Here is a 24,495-nt window from a genome sequence, read left to right as displayed (position 1 = left end):
GGCTCCTCTTGTCTATGGAATTTTCCAGGCAGGAATCCTGGAGTGGGTTGCCGTTTCCTCCTCCAGAAGGGTTAGCTTGCTTCTCCCAAAATAAAAAGGACAATACAAACCTTTGAGCGTCATTAGTTCAGATCATCTGAGATTGATTTCAGAATCAGTATGTGCAAAACAGCTATCTGAATCCTCTAAATAAAGGCGTTTCCCTACTTGGAATGAATGCAAAGATGATTTTGTCTCCACGTCTCCAATACTGACTGGATAGGGCCTGGGTTAGTTTTCAGAGGCTCTGCTGGGTGCCTCTCCACCTCTCTAAATCCCACTTGCTCATCCAGAAAATGCGGAGTTATCATACCAAATAGCCCCAGGGGTCTCTCTGGCTCTGACAGCCTGTGGGAAGCCACCAAGGGATGTCTCCCATGGCACCGCTTTGTCGGCTAACTTGCCCGACGGCTCCCTGTGCTCTGGTGGCACCTACTTGTCATGAAATCGAACCTACCTACCTATTCCTTTCAGGAGAACTCAAGGTAATGGCGGCAGCCTGACCCAGGCAGCACGAAGTTTCCAGGGAACTGGCCAACTGCCCAGGTTTCCTCAGAAAATTGGGGGAGCGTGGAGCCAGGCAATTGTTTTATGCTTTGAGCTGCTGACTTCCTTCCTGTGCCATGCTGGGACACAGGGAGTGCCACTTGTGTGCCTTGGAAGCTTTAAGATTTGCAGACGCCATCATATTTCAGGTTAAAAATTCTGAAATGCTACTGAAAAATAGCACACGAATAACCCTCAGCCAAGCTCCGTTTCAGATGTCTTTAGGAGAGCCTCAATTCTCAAAAAGTTGAAATTCGGTTGTGAGATGTTTGCTGTAGAGCAGAAGTTAGCACAATATTGTACATCAATGATATTTCAGTTTAAAGAAAGCTGTGAAACAATTCACCTCCTGGGCGACAGAAATCTCATCGCACACAGAGTAAGTGGTTTCCTTGACCTTTCCTGCACCACCACTGTGTGCCAGGCCCTGTGCTGGGGACCGTGGGATGTTCAAAAATGAACGTGACAATGGACTTCCCTGGGAATCCAGTGGTTAAGACTCTGCACTTTCAATACAGGGGGTGAGGGTTTGATCCCCAGTCAGGGAACTAAGATCGCATATGCCTCACAGCCAAAAAGCCAAAATGTAAAACAACAGAAGCAATATTGTAACAAATTCAATAAAGACTTAAAAAAAAAAAAAAAAGTCCACCTTAAAAAAAAAAAAAAGACAAGATCCCAGATTCACAATCCAGCCTGGGAAGATGTCCACAAATAGCTCTAAAAGAGAATTCAGGGAAGTAACTCTTCAAGAGACCCAACGATGTTGTAGAAGACGATTCCTGAGAGCAAGGATGAAGGTACTCAAGAGTTGAACAACTCTACGGAATTTTTTTTTAAAATAAAAATCACTCAAGTGCATTGAAAGCAGACAAGGTTAGAAGAGAGACGGAGGTCACCGGGCTGTCTTCCTAAGTGCAGGGCGTGTGTCTTACCTGTGATGTAAAAGGTCATGCTTCTTTCCACAGTCCCGACTTTATTGGCAGCCATGCAAGTGTAGATTCCAGAAACTCTGGCGTCAGCCACAACCAAGGTGCTAGCCGTCTGCAAAAGGAGAGGCAGTTTCAGTGACAGGACGGAGAACCCTTGGACACCCCCAAGATGCTTCTGAAGGGGATGTGATTCGGCCACCCTGTGGCCTCGACACAGATGGGACTGCATGCGTGCTGGTTACCAGGATCTCTGCAGCTCAGAAAGGGTGGAAAAACAACAGGAAGACAGGTCCTCAGGAGACCGGGGGCTATGACATCCGACTCGTATGAGGGCTTCAGGCTTATTTACCTCGCGCTGCTGGCGTAACAATTACAGACCCGAAGCCCAGATGCGGCACGGCACGTCCTACCCTACGAGGTGGTCAGCGCCACGCTGGCCGGAGCGGAGCCTGGCCCTTCTCTTTTGTTTGCATGACTTGTGATCAAGAACACGGCTTGCTAACAGGAGCCTTCCTCACACTGGCGTGTTAAGTGAGCAAGGACAGAGGAGAAAGTCTGGCTAAACCATTGCTTTTCTGGAACATGGTGTTGCAGCCCTGATGCCCCAGGAGGAAGAGTGGGCGCTTCCTGAGACCCTTGCATGTGTTTGTAAATTATTGGGTTGGCCAGAAGGTTCGTTTGGGTTTTTCCTGATGGGATGGAAAACCCGAATGAAATTTTTGGCCAACCCAATACGTAATTTCTCAGTCTGTTCGTTCCTATTCTAGAAAATAAAGATATAAGTGCTGAATGCATACCACAATTATCATTTCACTAGATTTTAGCGCTGCTGTTTGGTGAGTGTGCCCCTAAAGAAAGATGAGTCAAAAATGGGTGAATTTGAAAGCACTTTTCAAACTGTGACGTCGCAAAAAGTCATGTCTCAAAAAAAAAAAAAAAAAAAGTAGTGAAACACCAACGTATATGGCTTAAAGATTTGCACTGCTGTCTTCAGGATAAAAATTAGTAGTATGAAATGCATTGTTGAAAATTTAAAAATTTAACCTGACCTTGCAAAAAAGTAACACATACTATACATGAAACAGCTAGTAAGTTTTTCATATTTAAAATTACAAAAAAGTTTGATCCAGTTACTTACTGATCACTGCAGCCTATCTCTAGGGCACAAAGGTCTGGTCACAGCTTCTGACATTGTAGACAGACCTGGTGCTTTCAGACTAATGGGGTGTCCTGGCTGGAGTAAAATGATCCAGTCACTCACAGGCTAAAGGGATATAAAGGCTGAACTGTGACAGTAGACTTTTTTCTTCTAATAATTAAAATAAAATATCATTGGAGTTTAATTGCCTTACAGTGTTGTGTTAGTTTCCGCTGAACGGCAAAGTGAACTGACATTGGGCTTCCTAAGATGATAACATAAAGTCTACAAAGGGTCCTAACAATTTTCCAAGTTGCTCGGTCTCATGGTAGGCATTTTACCCGTGTTCTCATATTCCTTCCAGTAAATTAAAGTATGTCTGTCTTTCATCTACAGGTCAGGAAGACTAAAAACTATACTCCTAGTTTGTTCAGCCAGCAACTCTATTACTCCAAATTCCCTGTAATTGTCACTGTGGCACAGTCAATATTTCATGATGATTTCATGATCTGTTTGTTGGATCTGTTCAATTACATCTACTCATATGTCCTCTGTGTATTATTGAGATTCTGAGAAACGAAAATGCTTGCAATTTGTGGTATGTTCGTTCAATTTAGCAGATGTGTGCGTATGTGTTAAGTCACTCAGCCGTGTCCAACTCTTTGCACCCCTATAGACTTCAGTCTGCCAGGCTCCTCTGTCCGGGGGATTTTGCAGGCGAGAATACTGGAGTGGGTTGCCATGCCCTTCTCCAGGGGATCTTCCCGATACTGATTATTTAAGGCACTGCCCAGATGCTGTAAGGGAGACAGAGGGGAATAAGAACACGACCCTTATTCTTAACTTCAAGGACTACTTAATAGGGAAGAATGTCCCTACTTGAAGATCAAGTATATATATTATACTATTCTCTCTTTCACAGAGAAACACTCGCATGAAGGCAAATAACCAGTACAGAGAGAATGAGAGCTCAATTGTCTCTTTCTCTATTTGATGATCAGTCTAAGATGTGCGACATAAAAAAATTCTGGATAGCGATTTCTTTATAGTTATTGCACCTGGCACTTCAGAGTCACAGAGGAAAAAGCAGCTGGAAGAGGAGCTCGTAGATGCGAGGTGGAAGGACCAGAGAGATCACCGAGTAAGAGTCTGACTGCCCTAATCTTCTCAGGAGACGCGCTCACGTGCTTGGGGCAGAGGCAGATGAAGAACAGGCTCGGAGCCCTCCCCCTCTGCTGTCTGTCTCTCGGCTCGAGCACGGCCTTCCTGGTGAAGTTAGGGCTCCTGTGTTGATCCGAATGAGCCTCAACAGAACCTTGTTTAGATTCTCAGATGTACTGCTGTTCCATAAATAAGTGAACACCTCATTGCTGTTTGGCTGGAACCTTTGAAATTATGAACAGCGATTACCTGAATCTGAAAGTTGCATTTGGGTTTCTATTAAAATTACTCTGATTTCTCTGAACTCAGGCCAGCTGAGAACCTGGGGTTCATGGCAAGGGCACGTCAGTTCAGATGTGCGCACCCGCCCTGTTTAAGGCCTGGGCGGGAACCTGGGGATAGCTGTGGTCATTTTACAAGACTCCCAGTAGCTCAGAACTTCTGAATAACCAGAGCATAAAACTGAGGTCCACAGAAGGGAAGTGAATGAATTCAGATCACACCAGGTACCCTGGAGATAAGTCGAGTCTCTCACTTTGCCTGAATGACCTCTTCCAAAACAGACTCCTCACCCACAGTCAAGCCTGCCCCAGAACTCTCCTCTCCCAAGTGCCTATGAAAATTGATTTAGAAAATGACATCGATGGAGTTTACATTATTTCTTTGTTTCTGGGTAGCTTTATGTAGCCCTTGCCGTGTGCCAGATAGTGTGGGAGGCATTTACCTTATTTAACCCTCTCTATAGCCCAAGGACTTGGGAGTATCACCTGATCTACAGAAGTGGCAACTGAGCTTACAGAGGTTAAGCGATTTGCTCAAATTATGACCAGGTTTGTCGGACTCCAGTGCCTAAGCTCTTAATCTACACAAAACTGCTTCTTGCCCTAAAACTCTTTAAATTTCACAGCACAGACCTGGTGGTAGAGTTCTGTCTACTCTTTGAATTGGGTTTCCCCTGGAAAATACCTCCTTTAATGAGCAGTTATGGGTCCCTACAAGCTCAATACTACTTGGTACAGAAATACTAGTTTCTGTTAGCATTTTATACAAGTTGCAAGCTATTTTTCCAACGGATAAAGTGTTATATGGTTTGAAAATATGATTGATAATGGACAAATTATAAGAAAATTTTACTTGTTTATTTAAAAATATTTACTTATTTGGCTGTACTGGGTCTGAGTTGCAGCACATGGGACCTTAGTTACAAAGGATCTAGTTTCCCTGACCAGGGATCAAACCTGGGCCCCCTGTATTGGAGCCTGGCGTCTTAGCCACTGGACCACCAGGGAAGTCCTTAGAAGAAAATTTTAAAATAAGACACAACTTATGTCATGTGAGTAACTTTATTAAAAATTATCTGATTTCTGGAGGACCTATTTTTCTAGAGTATATTTTTAATTTATACATTAGCAAATATCAACTTTGTAGTTGAAAAGAGGAAGTATTTCAAACTCAAGAATTTGAGTCATAGCATCTATTTGAAAAGATCGTATTTCATAAGGTACACCAAAAGAAGTTCTCAAGGCTGTCTGTTTGCCTTTGTTCTAGAATTAGTTTCCATTCGTCACAGCTTTTTGAGTTCTGAACCCACACTTTGCCTCTATTTGCTCTTGGAGGACCACAGGATTAAGATATTAGAAACATGCTCTTAAAGTCCATTCTCTGGATTCTTCTGTGTGACCCAGGAACACTGCTGAAGACTGTCGTCAGGCTCTGTCAGTTTGGAATTTATTCATACTCCTTCCTTCCTTCCCTTCCACTAAGCATTAGTGATTCACTACTTCAATGCGTTTGAACCTCACGGAACAGAATGGATGGGACGATGTGTAATTCAGTCTAATTTCCAGCACTTGCTTTAAAAAAAAAAACAACAACTATATATGGAACAGTGATTTTAATCTTGGGATGTTTCAAATACAGTTTCCTTTGAAGTGTTTCAGAGAGAAATAAAAGCAGATATCTAAAGGTCAGGGAAGAATCTAAAATTATCCTAGGGTGGCACATCTGAGCCAATTGATGGGAAAATAGAACGTGAGAATTAGACAAAACTGGAGAGTGTGTAGGGGGCGGAGCCCACACTGCGATTCTGAGATGAAGCGTTCGGGCTTCCGTCACGGACGTGTCTCCCACGGCACACACATTTCTCAATGAAATCTCAAACTGATTTCAATGGAAATGCTGCTAAGACATTAAATTGTCACAATCCTCCAGCCTCACAGAATCAATGCTGTAAAACGCATTTCCTGTCTGTTTTTTCCTAACACCAGGTTCCTTCTACTTCCTGCTCCAACTCTACAAACCAACAGTCTGGCAACTCTGGGGAAACAATACCAAAGCTCCTCGTGTGCCATTAGCAACTCCAATTGATGACTCACTTTTCATAAATCTGGGCCAAAACCTGGCCATAAGGAAACTGAATTTTATTGTCTTGTGCACCCTTCCTTGGGTTAAACAAAACAAAAAACACAACAGAAAGGGGAAAAAAGCAAGTCCTTGAAATCCGGCAGGTGCTCGAATAGGACCTCATTCACCGATGGCTGAAGCGGGGTACTGGACTTGCTGACTACAGGACTGTGGGGAAAAGCATTGGTGTGTTCTAAGCTAGGACTTTCATTTGCTTTCTTAACATGTATGGAAAAGAAAGGCAGTTTTAATTGTAAAGGAAAGACTATGCAGAGAATTCTGAGACAGCAAAACGTCCATCTGTCATCTGAAAGGTTGATGTTTTTCACAGACACACAAGGATACATCAATAGACGCTAAGAGCCAAATTAGGAAATTCTTCTAAAGGTAAGATGTGAAATTAATGACTCCCTTAAAATCTAATGTGTTATTGTTACTAATAGGATGTGTGTGGGTTGTGTGTGTGTGTACTTTGTTAAGAAGGAGTATAAAAGTCTTTTTCAATGCAAACTATTTTAACAAATAGTCTTCCTTTGGGCTTCCCAGGTAGTGCTAGTGGTAAAGAACCCACCTGACAATGTAGGAGACATAAGAGATGCGGGTTCGATCCCTGGGTCGGGAAGATCCCCTCGAGGAGGGCATGACAACTCACTCCAGTATTCTTGCCTGGAGAATCCCATGAACAGAGGAGCCTGGTGGGCTACAGTCCATGGGGTCACAGAGTTGGACACGACTGAGCAACTTGGCGGCAGCAGCAGTCTTCATTTGTTGTTGTTGTTTAGTTGCTGAGTCAGGTTTGGCCATTTCCTCCTCCGGGAATCTCCCTGACTCAGGGATGGAACCAGGGTCTCCTGCAGTGGCAGGTGGGTTCCTTACTGCTGAGCCACCTGAGAAGCCCAACAGTCTTGATTGCATATGTTCAGTATCTGGGGGATTGCATTAGGGCACATATGACAATCACTTTGATAATGGGCAAATGAGGTAGGTCAGATGTTAGGAGCTCCATTTTTTTCTGGAGGGGAGAACTCAGGTTCAGAGAGGTGAACTGATTTGGAGTTGGTTCTATATAATAGAAAGAGTGGAGCTTAACCATGAATCCTGCCCCCAGGTTGGATGACTCCAGAGCCAACTGTGCTGGGTGGTCTCTATTTAAAGCCTCGGTATACTTACACACCCTTGGACTGCAAGGAAATCAAACCAGTCAATTCTAAAGGAAATCAATCCTGAATATTCACTGGAAGGACTGATGCTGAAGCGGAAACTCCAATACTTTGACCACCTGATGTGAAGAGCTGACTCACTGGAAAAGACCCTGGTGAAAGATTGAAGGCAGGAGGAGATGGGGACGACAGAGGATGAGATGGTTGGATGGCATCACCGACTTGATGGACGTGAGTTTGAGCAAGCTATGGGAGCTGGTGATGGACAGAGAAGCCTGGCGTGCTGCAGTCCATGGGGCCCCAAAGAGTCGGACACGACAGTGCAACTTAACTGAACTGAAAACTACAGAATTATAAGACAATGCATTTGTTTAGAGCACACATGGAAGAAATCAGGGAAGACTATCTCACCCAGATTTTGCTCCTCCACCTCCATCCTTTTTCATAGGCGTTCTGTATGGAAGCAGGTGGATACTTCATGGTTTCAGCCTAATCAGAAACCTGACCTAGCTTTTTCACTTTCTGTTTTCTATCATATATATTTTGTGGACAGAATACCAAAACCAGGCTAGAAGTTCCTTTGAAATTAAGATCATAATTCATGCTTAATATCCAGTGGTTCACAGTACAAGCACCTGATAGGCTCAAGAAAAGGCAAAATGATTCAACACCGTCAATGGCATCTTGGAATTTTCTAGTACTTTGTGACAACTAACTTGCTTTCCATTCCGAGGCAATTTCCTGTTTAAAAAAAGTAGTGTCACTTGAGTTAAACTTTCCAGTTCACAGAATTTCCTCTTTTCTAAGTATTTCATTAAATGGCTCTGTCATCAATCTCTACACATCATGGAATGTTTTAAAGTACAGTTCATCTGTATTCAAGAAAAAGACATGTAAACCACCTACAGCTACTGCAGCGGTTAGAAAAACTCTTCCTGAGTCCTTGACAAGTGATTGCGGATGTTATTGTGCGAGCCATCGGCATCTTAACAAATTTATGTATTGGTTTAATTGTCAGAGCCCTGGGTCTTGGCAAAGGAAGACTTTGGTTTGAGTTTCTCATAAGCTACTATTATGCTGTGACTCTGAGTTAATCATCTTATCGCCTCAGTTTTTCTTATCTTTAAAATGGAGATAACCACTTGGGCCTGCCAAAGAGTGACGTTGACATAAGCGTATGTCAAAAAGTTTTCCATAGTGAAGAATTCAGATGTTATTTGTTATTTTGAAGTCCTGCAGGGACAATGATGCCATCTACTTTGTTGCTTTGAAATGCAAAGAATATAGCTGAACAGACGTGAGCAGATGACATCTGTGTTAACAGACTACTCTGAATCAACATATGCATGTAGTAGATATTTCAGCAAAGGGTGATTTGATATGTTTTCTTCTCTTTGTAAAGCATCACTACCTCTGTGCCTAAGAATAGTGGATTTTTAAGTGTATTGTTCACTAATTCAGGAGGAAAAAAGTCACCAGGCTTGAGATGCACTGAGATTTGCCTAGTTCATGAGATGTCAGCTAGTTCTGAGGCTAACAGAGTTTAGAAGAGTGAAGAAAGCAAGTGCAAGAGCAGAAAAGATGCTTTATAGGCCCTGACTGGGTTAGAGAAACTTCTTTTTTAATTGAGGTATGTTGACAAAATACTAGTTCCATGTGTATGACATAACAATTCAATATTTGTATATATTGCAAAATCATCACTACATTAAGTCTAGTTAACATCTATCAAATGCACAGGTAAAAAGTTGTTTTTCTTGAGCTGAGAAATTTTGAGATGTATTCTCTTAGCAACTTTTAAGTCTACAGTTCAGTAGTATTAACTATTGTCACAGTGCCCTCTGTACGTGATATCCCAGTGGCTATTTATTTATTTTACAAATTGGTGGTTGCCAGAGGCAGGAGGTAGGGTGTGGGCAAATGGATAAAAGGAATCAAAAGGTACACAATTCCAATTTATGAGCTTTTTTTGGTTTATTTGTTCACATGTAAGTGAGATTATATGGTATTTGTCTTTCTCTTACTTATTTCATCTAGCATATGCCCTTAAAGTCTGTCCATGTTGTCACAAATGGCAAGATTTCATTGTTTTTTATGACCAAATAATAGTCCGCTGTGTATGTGCACTGCATCTTTATCCACCCACTGGCGATGGACATTTACACTGTTTCTCTGTCTTACTATAAATAATGCTGTAGTGAACATGTGGCTACACATATCTTTTGAGTTAGTGTTTTTGTCTTCTTTAGACAACTACCCAGAACTGGAATTGATAGATCGTAGGGTAGTTATATTTTTAATTTTTTAAGGAACCCCAGTACTGCTTTCCATAGCGGCTGTACCAATTATATTCCTACCAGCAGTGCATAAGGGGTTCTGAACAGCCTCACCAACATTTTTTATTTCTTGTCTTTTTATTCTATGTGTGATTTTATTTATTTTATTGGCGTATAATTGCTTTACAGTGTCATATATTTCTAGTCTTTTGACAACAGCCTTTCTGACAGGTGTGAGGTGATAGATATCTCACAGTGGTTTTGACTTGCATTTCTTAGGTCAGGGGATCTGATTCACTGTGGGTTTGTCTATCCCAACTGAGGCTTTGCCAGTGCAGAAACGGAGGGGAAAAACAAGATGTTTTGTGAAAGGGAAACACTACATCTTAGCCTAAAGTTTGGTACTAGCTTTTGCTTACTGACACCCCACTTCAATTATGTCAGAGACTCTCCATCTCAGTTAAGCTAGCATCTCTCAGGGAACTTTTGTGCATCCTGGGCTCCATGCTGAAGAGTCACATGGAATAGTAATTGGTGGAGCAGTATAATATACTACTATATATACTATATAGTGTAATAATAGGCTATTATGCAGCCAGGGTCCAGAACCATGGATGGGGGCCAGTCTCATGTTCAAGAGGCACCAGGACAAGGACTTGTTCCTTTGGGACTGGTGGTCAGTTGTGGGGAAACAGCAGTTTGAGTCACCTCAGTGCATCTCTCCATGAAGACATACGGCCTTTCTTCTCTCAGAATTTTTGTGTGAGCATTTGTATTCCTTCTGACTCTAATAAACCCATAGCTAGGAGATGAGGGTGTGCTTTTAGAATAAATATCCCCATGCTTATTCTGATAAACAGTACCTTATTCTTTCCTTCTATCATTGCCACGCGCTGAGTGATGCTCTCAATTCTGTTTCCTACAGTGCTGTCAGGATCCAGGATAAAGGCTTCTTCATTAGTGGAGCAGAAGTCATACCTGTTTTTAAAAAAAGGAAGTCATCACTGTATTGCTTTGCAGCATGGTCCACCAGCATGATGGCTGGTGATGTGAAAACCATTAAGTCCTCAGATAATAAAAGCACACATTTTCTTATTTTCCTTAGATTCCACCGCCCATCCCCACCAGTATCCATCCTCAAAACTTAAAATAGCAGACAGATTTTGCCTGATCTCCAAAAAAAAAAAGAAGAAAAAAAAAAAGACCATCAATGTGTTTTCTTGCATACTTCTGGTTCTAAATGTTAAATACTAAATTCAAATGCATAAGTTCAACAATCTAATATCTAGATTTTAATTAGTTCCTAGTGGAGGAAACATGCAAACACAGGAGAAAAAAGTTATGTCAATGAATGGAAACCTTAAGGAAATAACAGCATTTCACATCTATAAAAGGCTGGCATTTAATGAGGATATTCTGTTACACAGCTAATTTTTTCCAGGGCCAATTAAATGTATATGGAAACACATATCATGGAGCAGTTATTAATTTCAGCCTATTTCTTTTCAAGTTCAAGAGTATCATGACAAGTTCTTTAACCTCTCAGGCCTCAAGTGTTTAATTATAAAATACATGTGTTAAAGATTTTTAAGATCTTTTTCGCTTCTAAAAGTGCATGAAATCTCTCTTAATACTTAAACGAGCTGGTGGAGTGTGTGCTCAATCTCTCAGTCGGGTCCAACTCTTTGCGACCCCATGGACTGTAGCCCACCAGGCTCCTTGTCCATGGGATTCTCTAGGAAAGAATATTGGAGTGAGTTGCATTTCCTTCTCCAGGGGATCTTCCCGACCCAGGGATCGAACCCACATCTTGAGTCTTCTGCATTGGCAGGTGGATTCTTTACTACTAGTGCCACCTGTGAAGCCCAGCTAATAGAGCACCAGTTAGTTTGATGAGATTCCAACCTTCACCTGAAAGTCAGCATGTTCTTTCAAACACCTTATTATCAGTAGGCTTCTATCAGTTTACTACCCAAATCATCAGTGTAAATATCTACTAATTATTTATTATGTTTCTTCGTCTCTATTTCATTATCTCTGTGATGTCGCTTCTACTAATTTAAGGTTTTGCTTGTTTTTCTTTCTCTAGTTGCTTTAAGAGTAAGGTTAGGTTGTTTATTTGTGATTTTTCTTGTTTTCCTGAGGTAAGATTGTATTGCTATAAACTCCCCTCTTAGAACTGCTTTTGCTCCATCCCATTGGTTTTGGACCATTGTGTTTTCATTGTCATTTGGATCATTTAGCATGTCTCATGTATTGTATGTTTTCCATGAATAAAAAAATCCAAATAACCAAAAAAGACCCTTATGTCCACTCTGACCCAGGCAGTGCAGTAGCGTTTCAACCTGCCTATTCCCAAGCCAACACCTACGGAGTCACTGCCAGACCAGACCCCTGAGCACTTTGGGTTTTAGTGGGATCGTCATTGCTTCAAAAGCTTCAACAGCTGTACTGCAGAAAGCCCAGGTTCCCATAACTGACAACCAAGACCACCCAAAGTCCACTCCCTACCTGCCTTTCTGACCTTACTCCTGCAGACGCCCTCCTCCCGGGCAAACTGTGGTTTGGTTCAGCTTCTTCAAAGAGCACCTGAGTCCTCCACCTGCCCTGACTTCCCCTAGCTCTAAGGCCATTTTCTCCTTAGAAAAATAAGAATACAATGATATCTGCTCCATTAATCTCATGGGATTACACAAACGTTAAATGACTTAATTTACTTGGGGAGGTTTTGTCAATGAAAGCCACCTAGAAAACCTGAGAACTAATCCTCCTGTCTCGGGGTGTACACACCTGACTCCTTCATCTTCACTCACCACTTACCAAGGCCTGGACGCCCCCTCACCACCCACAACCTGGTCTCCTCCAAGCAGCTGTGTCTGATCCCTGTGGGCGCTCACGATGAGACTGACCCCCTGAGGCTGGACCCCCTTACTTTGTGCGGTGACTTCTATCTGCATGTCCTGCCCGGGGCCCAGGACTGCCCTGTCTGATGAGCGCAGGTGCTAAGTGGACACTGCAAGTGATCTGCTTTCTACCACTTGTGACAAAATGAACACCATCTCCTTTAAAGTAGCCTTTTGAGATTTAAATATGGATGTACTGGGGACATGATGCAAATATACAAAGAGCTATTTTCTGTGCCTCAAAATAAATAAATAAATAAATAATCCGTAGGCTCCTGAGGCGTGTGATTCTCTGCCACCCTGGGGAGCTTAGGAGCCGAGTGTGGGTAGGAGCTGGTGTGAGTGCCTGCAGCCCCCGTCCCACCGTGGCGGCTTCCTGGTGGCCTTATGAATTGACGCTGTTCATTTCTGCATCCCTCTCCTCAATGCAGTCTTTCCTCCTATCTCCCAGCCTAATGAGGGAGGCAAGGAAGTGGTTATTGTTATGATTACTTGCACTGTGAACTTTCCAGGGAAACATGTCATATTCCTTCCTTCTGGCTTCAAATCTGTGGTGAACAGACAGCTGGCTGGGCTCTCATCTGTACATGGATTGGGCAGATTCAGGAGATTCTCAAACCAGGTGGGAGTGTAAAGCCCTATTTCCAGAAACAATGAGTGGTTGGTTTTAAGTCATTGCTGCCCTTGGCTACTTATGTGAGAAGAAAGAGGATGAAATTAGTGAGAGAAAGGGTGAGAGAGATGGGATTGTGATGAAACAGTTCTGTAATTATTCCTCTCTGATGCTGTAGCTGAGAAAGGACTAGTATGTGAAACTGGTGTGTCATCCGGGGTGGTCTCCCCTCCTGGGGGGCGTGCTGCCCCTTAATGTCCCCTCCCCGCCCCCTCCACCCCCAGAAACAATCATCACTTTCAGTGCTTTGGGCAGCTACAAGTGACATGGACCACCCCCATGTGACTGCCCTGTCTCCAGAGTCACACCAGGGCCAGGCATGCAACTGGCACCCCACAAGCCTCTGCAAACATACGGCATGAGGCACTGATGCGTGGCTTGTAGTAAGAGTTTTTGTTGGTTTTCAGTGTTTATTATCCCCAAACATATAGATGAGTAGAGCCATAGTGTCAATATAACCCTCCATACACCCATCACCCACACTTAATAATTATTCAAGTTTGCCACAGTTGTTTCATTTATCCCCTTATTTCTTTTTATTTTTCCTTTTGAGAGATATTGTAAAGTGAATCCCAGACAGCATGTCATGTGAGCCCCATACATTTTAGTGCCCGTCTAAAAAATTATGCACCTTTCCCAATACAACAACAACGCTATGATCCTATCTAATAGAATTAGCCATAATTCCATGGTGTTGTTTGTACCAGGCCCAAAGATCAGATTTCTCCAAATGTTTTTCAAATGGCTGTTTTTATAGAGTATAAGGTTTAAAATAAAAAAGAATTCACAAGGACTGACGATTCCTTAAGGAACTTCTGCGATGTTAAATAATGTTTTATTTTGGAGTATAGCTGATTAACAAAGTTGTGACAGCTTCAGGTGGGCAGGGAAGGGACTCGGTCATACCCATTCTCCCCTACACTCCTCTCCCATCCAGCCTCCCACACAACATCGAGCAGAGTTCCACGTGCTATACAGTAGGTCGCTGCTGCTTTCCATTTTAAATATAGCTGCGTACATGCCCATCCCAAACTCCCTAATTGTCCCTTCCCTCATCCTTCACCCAGCAATCTTAAGTTTGTTCTCTAAGTCTGTGACTCTGTAGCTGTTTTGTAAATACATTCACTGGTATCATTTCTGTGATTTTTGACTAACTGTTCCTTATTATCAGGTAAAATAAGTGAACATTTTAACTTATTGACTAATGGAGGAAACTGGACCAAAGGAAATTATGTACTTTCTCCTTTACTTGAAATATGTTAATGATAAAGTTTCAAAGCCATATATCATTTTGCCCTATTTTTTATAACATGTTTACCTTGAACTACTGTTTGCTCTCAGATCTTTCACACACACAGGGAACATATATGGGTTTATATAATATGGGTGTGTGTGTAACATGGATGTGGGGGATTGTTAGATGTTCGCCTGTATTGGACATGTGTGTATGTACTTGACATTGTGACACTGAAGAGCTGAAGCTCTCTTGCATCTGAGAGAGAAGCCTATAATTTCATTCTTTTCTCCTCAAAGAAGTAAAAAAGATAAAGGAGGCCTTAGAGGTCTTAATTTCATACTCTCCATTGTTGGGAAATGCAAAGAAATGCATTAGAGTAAAGCAAGAGGAGGCATTTCCCCGAGGGAAGCACAGTCGGCCGCAGGGGCTCACTGGGGCTGCCAGGCTCCTCCCCACCCACCCACCGTCCCTCCACCCCTCTAGGACAGCGCCCGTCGGCACAAGCCCTGGCATGGAAATGACAGGCTAGACTTGCTGCAAGGTCCTCCAGATGAAAAAAGGGCAGATTCTGTGGGCTATTTTTCCATACTGGGGGCTGTGATTTTTTTTCCTCTTTGTCACTGGAACCTTAAAAATAGAATGTCTTTCTGAGGCTGACTGTGTAACACAGCACTTGAATCGACAGGTCGGGGGAGGGGGAGGTCTGCCTGAGTCTTAAGAATACATCAAGCTCTTAAGGAAGTAGATTGTGCCATGTTTGAAGATGCAAAGATAATCGCTGTGCTGGGAACCGTCTTGAGGGGGGAGGAAGCCGAACAACAAGAGGAAAGCGGCGTTCGCTCCTGATTTCGCACAGGAAGCCCTCCGCACCTCCTGCCAAAGGGAGATAAGAAAGCTCCCAGGCACATTCTGGACAAGGCCACCGTTATCAGCTCCAGCTCCACGCTGTCCTCCCTGAGCCCCAAGCCCCCTGTCCCTTTTCCTAATGAGCTTCAGGACTCCGACCTCTATTTGCATACAGCATGCCAAGTACAATAGCGTGGAGGTATTTATAACCATCCACAGGAAAAAAAAAATTTCCGGGGTAAGAGTGTACTCCATGTCGATTGCCCTGGAGTTGAAACAAATTAGTTTTGGACTAGAGATTGATGTAAATAAATTAAAAGAAAGCAGCCAATTATGGATCCAACACATGGAGCAGGGACCTTCCATGGGGCACGTCCGTCTCTTTGCCTCCCAAGGAGGAGAGATCCGTAGGGCTCTCTGGTCTGGTCCAAGTGACCAGGCGGCTTTGCTCGGCGCAGAGTAGGGAAACACCACCTACACAGACGCAGATGACCTTACTGACCTACATGCTCTGGGCTTGTTCCTGTGGTGCCGACAGATTCTCCCTGCACACTCAGAAGCATTTGGTTCCTTTGTGACCAAAGACAGAAGCCACCTTTCTCACAGAGAAAGGCAAAGCAAATGCTGGGATCCAACCTGCAATACTGGCAATTTTGACTGCTGGTCCCTACAGGCATACTATAGGCTGTTATAATTACCACAGATGCTATATGCAGTGTCACAGTGTACTCTAATAAGGATTATATTTTCTACACGCTAAGTAATTTCTACTGTGCTAAGTGATTCATATACACTATTGCATTGATCTCCACAACATCCTGAAAAGTAGGAACTCTTATCCCCCATTGAATGGATGAGGAAATTGAGGATTAAGGAGGTTAAGTAAATTACCCACTAAATTACCTACTAAAGAGCTAGTAGGACTTCCCAGGTGGCACTAGTGGTAAAGAACCAGCCTGCCAATGCAGGAGACATAAGATTCAGGTTCTATCCCTGGGCTGGGAAGATTCCCTGGAGAAGGGCATGGCAACCCACTCCAGTATTCTTGCCTAGAGAATCCCATGGACAGAGGAGCCTGGTGGGTAGAGTCCATAGGGTCATAAAGAGTCGGACACGACTGAAGCAACTTAGCATGCATGCACACAGAGCTAGTAAGTGGCAGAGGCGGACTTTGTAATTGGTTCTGTCTTACTCCAGAATCAGCGCATTTAACCTGTGTGCCACATGTAGCATGTCCATGTTCTACCATCATCTAAAAAGAAACTGTTAGACTTTGGTGTTTCCTTGTATCCCAGGAGGAAAGACTTCTCAAATAATCACTACACATAACACCATTACTGTGTTGGGGACTGGATGTCCTTTTTTTTTTTTAAGCCCTTTTGGCATTAATCACCCAGTCAATTGCTTTTCTCAAGATTTGACACACAGCTCTTATGATACACAACTCAAATGTACTGCGTGCCCACCGTGCATGTGGTCTGCAATGACAGTCTACATTCCATCAGGCATCCCATGATTTCTGACCTCGGTCTGTTCACCTTTGCAGATCCATCAGAGGAAACAGTGCAGCGCGTGCACCTGCTTATGTGGACCCGTGCTTTCAGTAAAGTGCTGGCTTTGAGCAGTCCTGATTGTCAGACTTTCCGCGGTCCTCCTGCCTTTCTTTCCCCTCCCCCACCCCCACCCCAAGTGCAGAGCTGGCTCTTTCTCTAAAGGATGGGTTGTTGCATCTGGTGGAATCAGAAGGCAGAGATGAGCTTTAGCCCACTGAGGGCTAGTGTCTGTGCTTTCTCTAGAGCGGCTCTCGTGGAAGAAAATGCATGGTTCAACCCTTCATTCAGCCTTTTGAGAAACTGCTCATTTTAGTGCCATTATGTGCCTGTAGCGGTACCTAAGACTCCTATAGTTACCTCAACAGTCTCATTTTGTAAATGATTTCTAGCAAACTTAATCACCACCCCAATACTAGAAGGTCTACTCTATAGCCTGAATCTTTCTTAAGTTGGTTTTTGTTGTTGTCTTTTTAGGATCCCCTTTCACTCTGTGACAAATGACATTAAGCTGACCTTTCTTTCAAAAATCTCTGTTCTGCTAAGTTGGGCTCTTGGTTGGGCTGAAGGGAACCAGTTTCTAGTGGGCTGCTCTTATTGCACCAGGCCTGAGGCAGCCCCTGCACACATTTAAGCTGAACTAACTCTAGTGGTCACCAGTGAAGTGGGTGTTACGATCTCCACTTCACGATTCCCTTTACCAATAAATAAGAGAACTGAGAATCAGGAAAATCCAAAGTCTTGCTCAGATTCATAGATAAAGTGGCAGACAAATCTGGAGTTAGAACCCAGATATTCCTAACTCTTTCCACCACACCAGAACTTGGTCCATCCCAGGAGATGAATTCTGCTCCCAAGGGAATCCACCCCCCACCCCCAGCCAAATTTTACCACCATGCTTCAGAGTCATGTTAGGAAACTCTGGGGGTCCTCTGAGGCCAACTGGTACAAAGTCAGACACCCGGAGAAGCGATATCTCAGCTTTCAGAAGGGAGATGTAGCCCCGAGTGCTTTGGTGGGAGGATGGGGAAGGAGCAGAGGAATAGTTTGTAACTACAGTTTTTAGTTGGTTAGGTTTCATCATTAAGATGCTAAAATTATAGGAAATCTTGGCCTTCTGCTGGCTGATGAAGTTCATCATTAGAAAAAATCTTGCAGCAAAAGAAAAAACCCACTTTAATGGCAATCCTTTTTTTCCCCTTGGTAACTTAAAACTGTTGTATGCATGAGTCCTAAACACATTCTGGGATGAAGCTGGTTTTTTATTAGGAATGCCAGTACACTTATAGCAGGCAACTGGTTTAGAAGGGACCTCTGGGGTGGGATGGAGGACACACGGTGGTTAGCTGAGCACCCCAATATCCAGTGGCTGCCTATTTGAGCCTGAGCCATGCCTAGGAAGATGGTATATATTAATGCACAATGAAATCACCTTTAATTTTGCGGTGAAAAGGGCTCTAAAAGTTCTGCAAAGTCCCAAGATGCAAGCTAATCTCCCTCCCCTTTATTCTCTTCCGGATGATGGAAGCTGAGGGCTTCTTGTGCAAAGTCTGAGTCTTTGTTTGGGGTCTGACCGCCTGTGCTCACTGTGATTAGAATCTGTTTGTGAAGAACAGCGAACTATTTCAAGCAAGGAAACAAAGGAGGAAGGCAGTAGTAAAGAGCAAATCGAGGCTGTAAAATGTCTTTTTAAGAAGGGGAAAGGGGAAGAAAGGGAAAAAAAAGGACCACCTGGATCCCCGCCAAAGGACAGGACCAGGGGCGGCTCCCCATCGCCGCCCGCCCTCCTGCAGAAGCGCCTCGTGTAAACTTCCCCGCGCTATGGCGGCGTCGTGTCAAACAGTGGCGCGCGTGTGTCTGAGCCGTCAGATTAACAGAATCTGCAAACACTATCTTTTCCCCTTCTCTCACATTCTCTTAAAACAAATAAAACAATACAGAGGAGAGGATGCCGGCAGAAGGCGGGCGGCGGAGAGCGGGCAGGAGTGTTTAGACAGAACGGTTCCTGCTCCTTCTGCTCCAGGAAAAGGGCCTGGGCCTCCGCGCTGGTCACAGGGTCGGGCTGGGGGGATTCTGGGACAGGGGCGGGCATCGGGGGGCCTTTCTGACACAGCCTGAGGACCTCATGCAGCCTTGGAGCCCATAGTGAAAACTACTTGTCTGAACGGCATGGGGAGGGGAGCGGAGAAGGCTTTTCGGGGAGTGGAGGCTGGGGTCAGCGCCCTGGACGATGGCGAGGGGCGTCCAGGGGGCTGGCCAGCTCTGCTGAGATAAGAGCTTTTCCGTGAGCGTCTTGGCCCACGGCACTTCCTACTCTTGAGGCCCCGCGGTCCATTCACACTCGGAGCAAGGCCTGTCCTCCCAGCCGCTGCCTTCCTTCCTCCTCTTGCCCCCGCTCGCCTCCACTGAGGGCCCCCGGGGCCGCCCCCCCACACCCCCGACTCTGACTCTCTCTCTCTTTTAGGGAATAGAGGCCGGGCATCCTGACTGACAGCCCTACACCAGGGTGACTGTGGGGCTGGGAGGGGGTCACCTCCTTGGCTACATCCCGATAGGAGCCTTAGAGAAGCCATCGTTTTCTTCATTCACTTTTCTTTCTAGTGAAAGGCTGGTCAGCGGAGGAAGGGTGATTAGATAAATTTTATTTAAAAAGTCTTTAGGGAAATGTTCGGGGTGGTAAAGAACTTGCCCGCTAATGCAGAAGACATAAGAGACGGAGGTTCGATCCCTGGGTTGGGAAGATCCCTTGGAGAAGAAAATGGCACTCCACTCCAGTATTCGTGCCTGGAGAATCCCATGGACAGAGGAGCCTGGCAAGTTATAGTCCATGGTGCCGCAAAAAGTCAGACATGACTGAAGCGACTTAGCAGCAGCAGCGGCAACAGCAGGAGTGACTACAAATAACCTCCTTTATTTCCAGAAGATTCAAGGAGTATTAAGGTATTGACTCCAGTTGCTCAGAGAAGCATATGTCAAGCTATGGCTGTGTATTGTTTGCATGAGGAGAGCTGATTACTATACCGCAGTCAACATGGAGATGTCCAGGTGGCCTTCAGGGCTGGATGGCGGGTAATCACATTAAGCAGAAATTCTAGGTCAAGTCAGACCTGAGTCTGGATCATGGTGTTGCAACTTTCTGGTCATGGGAGGCAGGATGACGAGATGGGGAGAATCACGTCATAGGAAATGGATCAGAGGCCTTGGCTGGTCTTTCTAATTCCTCAAATACTTCTGAAATCACTGGGTCATGTCAGCCCAAGGAATTACTCTTAATAAATTTGGCCTTGGTGTCATGCCACCAGTCACCATGGAAGATGTGGTAATAACCAGCCCTGTGACACTCACTGTCTGGAGTGGAAATGTGGTTGAGGAATTCGTTGCCTACAGCCCACAGAGGAGGAGAGGAGAAATCACTTTTCTTGGACCTCAGGTCCCTGAAAAATTGTATTTCTCTTATTTTGCCTTTATCTCATGGGCCCCTTCTTCTTGCAAATATCTATTTCATGTCTCTCTTTGACAACTAGCAAGTAAAGCATGTGGGCCATATCTCTGCCCTACCCCATCTTCATCCAGATTTGCTAAATAATGAATTGTACTTTTCACGAACCACCTCGAATTCTTTGGGCACGGATGTGTTCTTAACTCAGTATCACCCTCATGTCTGCTGATGCAAAAGGACCTTCTCTGAATTATTTCCTTTCTGGTTTTTAATCCCTGTAAGAAAACTAGTAAGACATGGTAACATCAGGTTGCTTCCTTTGTTGGCAATGTTAAGATGGGGTGGAAAATGGTAAAATCTTCAGATTATTCAGGAAGTTAGAGGAGTTGTCTAGGTTGGTCATAGCTTTTCTTCCAAGGAGTATGTGTCTTGTGTCTTTTAATTTCATAGCTGCAGTCACCATCTGCAGTGATTTTGGATGCAGTGATTTTCGCTTGCTCCTTGGAAGAAAAGCTATGACCAAACTAGAGAGCATATTAAAAAGCAGAGACATTACTTTGCTGACAAAGGTCTGTCTAGTCAAAGCTATGGTTTTTCCAGTAGTCATGTATGGATGTGAGAGTTGGACTATAAAGAAAGCTGAGTGCTGAAGAATTGATGCTTTTGAACTGTGGTGATGGAGATGACTCTTGAGAGTCCCTTGGACTGCAAGATCAACCCAGTCCATCCTAAAGGAAATCAGTCCTGAATATTCATTGGAAGGACTGATGCTGAAGCTGAAACTCCAATACTTTGGCCACCTGATGCGAAGAACTGACTCATTAGCAAAGACCCTGATGCTGGGAAAGATTGAAGTTAGGAAGAGAAGGGGGCAAGAGAGAATGAGATGGTTGGATGGACACGTGTTTGAGTAAGCTACAGGAGTTGGTGATGGACAGGAAAGCTTGGCGTGCTGCAGTCCATGGGGTCTCAAAGAGTCGGACACGACTGAGCAACCGAACTGACTAGAGGAGTTGCAATATTCTAGACCTGACTGCACTGGTGAATTCTGCCTCAGTTCTTCAAACCCTCACTGCCCCACATCCTGTCCAGCCTACCATGGCGCGTGGGCTCTGGACATTTACTCGCTTGTGTTCATTTGTTTTCTGATACTTTTCCATGCATTTGACTTTTCAATTACCATATTCTTAATAACAGAAGGAACTAAATCTTATACTTCTTTCAGAGGGCATGATTCTACTTCTTAATGAATTATGTGTGAACAAATTAATTTTTATTTGAATCAAATGGTGCTAGTAGTTATTAGCTGCTGGTTAGTTATTTTCTGTTAGCCTAGAAGGTGCTTCTGCACATGTCAGCATCACTGTTTGCAGAGAAACTCTCTAATACTGTTTACTTGTCAGATGTGGATCCCAATATGATGAGCCCCATCCTGGGTCATTAATGCTCCTCCTTGGGAGTGGAGAGCCCTGATGGTGGTAACACGGTGCTGGGTTGAGGGGGATGTGTGAGGTCACTGGAGGGTCAGCAGTGCCCCTTTCTCAACATGTCTGAGGTGAGTGATGGATGGCTGGGTTGACAGCCATGTGAGGCTGAGTCCATGTCTAGTCTGCTATTATGACTGGCCCTTCTTGTTGGGCCATCACTCAGTGAGAGAAACTGCTCTTCTGCTGGTCCCCAGGTAGCTGGGCTGAGCCCTGAGGTTATGATGATGAGCAAGACCTAGTCCCTGCTCTTAAGTAGCCCTCAGTCTGGTCAGATAATCACCGCTAACATGAACGACCTGTCTGCTGTGTACCAGGCACTGCACCGAGCATCTTACAAATTAAATTTCTTTGCAGTAAATCACCATGGTTAGAAGACCTGTCCAAAGGTGCAAGCATGTTTTGTGGGGAACATGAACCCAACGTTAGGGACTGCTGTGTCAGATTGTCAGCGTTCGCTGGACACCTGTGTGTATCTGATGCTAGATAGGGAAGTAGCTTTGCAGTGGGTGGCCCCAGAGCAACCAAAAACAACTGTAAGCAAACAGATTTGAGCTAAGTATCTGGGCTAAGTACAATTGGACTGTGCATGCATGCTAAATCGCTTTAGTCATGTCCAATTCTTTGAGACCCTATGGACCATAGCCTGCCTGGCTCCTCTGTCCATGGGATTCTCCAGGCAAGAATACTGGAGTGGGTTGTCCAGGGGATCAAACCCATGTCGCTTACGTCTCCTTCATCGGCAGGTGAGTTCTTTATCACTAGTGCCACCTGGGAAGCCCCACTACTGGGCAGGATGCAATACAATGTTGTAGTGAAAATAAGAATAACAGGAATTACAAATATTTTCTAATTTTCCTTGTTATGGCTTCTTAGATACACTCATCATTTAAAAGTGGACAGTTCATTTCCAAATACATGGGGTTTTAAAAGTATCTTTGATATTAATTTCTCATTTAAATGCTTTCTTTTCTGCAATCACCCTCAGTGGTTTCTCAGTCTTTTAATTTTATCAAGGCTTTCAATGGCTCAGTCAAAGAATCTCTCTTGGTAAATGTCACATTGCACTTGAAAATATGTGGGTTACTTTCAAATATCTTTTGATAGTGATTTCTACCAATTCCACTAATAAGAGAACAGACTCTGTATGATTTCAATACCTTTAGACCATGAAATTTTTGCACCTTGCTTTATGTCCCTGAATATGTGCCAGTGTGTCCTGTTTTTTACCTATAGAAACTTGAATAGAACGTGTATCCTGCTATTGTGTGAAAACTGTATAAATCTTAATTATGTTGAATTGGTTCATAGTGCTTTTCAGGTCTACTGTAGCCTTCTACTTTTCTATTATAATAATTTTTGAGTTTGATATTAAAACTATAATTAAAAATCTTAATTTATCTACTTAAAAAATAATCATAATGTATAGTGGAACTGTATTTAACTTCTTTCTGTATTTTCCAAGTCTCCTGTCAATGTGCTACCATACTTTCGTAATCTAAAGAAGAATAAACAGGAATAATAAGCAGACAGAAATTTGAGACTTGGGTCTAGTCCTGGGCTTACCATCATCTAGCCATGAGGGGAAGAATAATTATCTTTGAGCTTCAGTTTCTCATTTGTAAGGCAAGCTCTCTTTAATCTCTAAAATATCTTAAGTTCTTAAAAATTTTTTTGAAGTATAGTTGATTTACAGTGTGTTAGTTTCTGCTGGACAGCAAAGTGAATCAGTTATACATATCCACATATCCACTCTTTTTTAGTCTTTTCCATATAGGTCATCAGAGTATTGAGCAGAGTTCCCTGTGCATATAGTAGGTCCTTATTTTCTATTTTATATACATTAGTGTTTACACGTCAGTCTCAATCTCCCAATTTATCCCTCCTCTGTCCTTTCCCCACTGGTAACCATAAGTTTCTTTTCTACATCTGTGACTCTATTTCTGTTTTGTAAATAAGTTCACTTATACCATTTTTTAAGAGTCCACAATATCATATGATATTTAGAATGTCTTAAAGTCTAAGTGAAAGAATCACTCAAAGTGACTAGATCCAGGCACGTCAAGGCTGAGGTCCTCAGCCTCCATGTCACCTTTCATCAGCTGTAAACCCTTATGCTTTCTCCCTCATCTTCTTTTGTCAGTCTTCCATGAGCTCTGTGAGCCCTGCTGAGGGTTGCGTGTTTGCTGAATCCTGACCCAGAAAATTAATCACACACCATGAATGGAAGGGAATGGGACTTCCCTGTAAGAGACCAAACACGCCTGCATGGTGGGAAAGTCACAGAGACGGCAGCACTTTTCGGGGAACATGCCAGTTCACTGTTTGATTCGCTGTCCTCCTGAGGTTGGTCCTATGTAGGCTCGCTTGTCCCTGTGGGGTCTCTACCCCCTCCAAGGGTCTACTCCCTCTGCAGGTTTGGGGCCCGAACCAGCTTCATTCACATCATCCCTGGTTCCCAAAGAGATTGTGAGATTGGAGTCAGATTCCCCCAACGGCTGCTAAGTTCTTTCTTCTTTCCTCCCCCAACCCCAGGTCAGCTTTAACTCAACCAGTGGACTCTGAGATCGCTGGTGACAAGAGTAAACCCCAAAAGTGAGGTCACTGCTCTCCCAAACCTGTACCCTCAAGGACTTCTGTTCCTTCCTCTAGGAACCCACAGCGATCTACCTTGCGAGGTCCCGTGGCTCACCAACAAACAGTGACCA

General features: G+C 43.8%; 1 protein-coding gene across 2 annotated transcripts in view; it reads right to left on the bottom strand.

Moving 5' to 3' along the window:
• The window catches only part of FLT1 (fms related receptor tyrosine kinase 1), a 198,930-nt gene that overhangs the window by 93,298 nt on the left and 81,137 nt on the right, over positions 1–24,495 (bottom strand). For both annotated transcript variants that reach the window (XM_065901623.1, XM_065901622.1), the window contains 2 exons: positions 10,519–10,633; positions 1,521–1,629 (listed from right to left, as the gene is read on the bottom strand). In XM_065901623.1, the coding sequence (XP_065757695.1) occupies positions 1,521–1,629; positions 10,519–10,633 (224 nt within the window). The remainder of the gene's footprint in view (positions 1–1,520; positions 1,630–10,518; positions 10,634–24,495) is intronic.

Source organism: Muntiacus reevesi, chromosome 11 (genome assembly GCF_963930625.1).
Source record: "Muntiacus reevesi chromosome 11, mMunRee1.1, whole genome shotgun sequence".
Taxonomy (NCBI): domain Eukaryota; kingdom Metazoa; phylum Chordata; class Mammalia; order Artiodactyla; family Cervidae; genus Muntiacus; species Muntiacus reevesi.
Note: the sequence above shows the minus strand (reverse complement) of the source record. Positions and strands in the feature narration are given on the sequence as shown.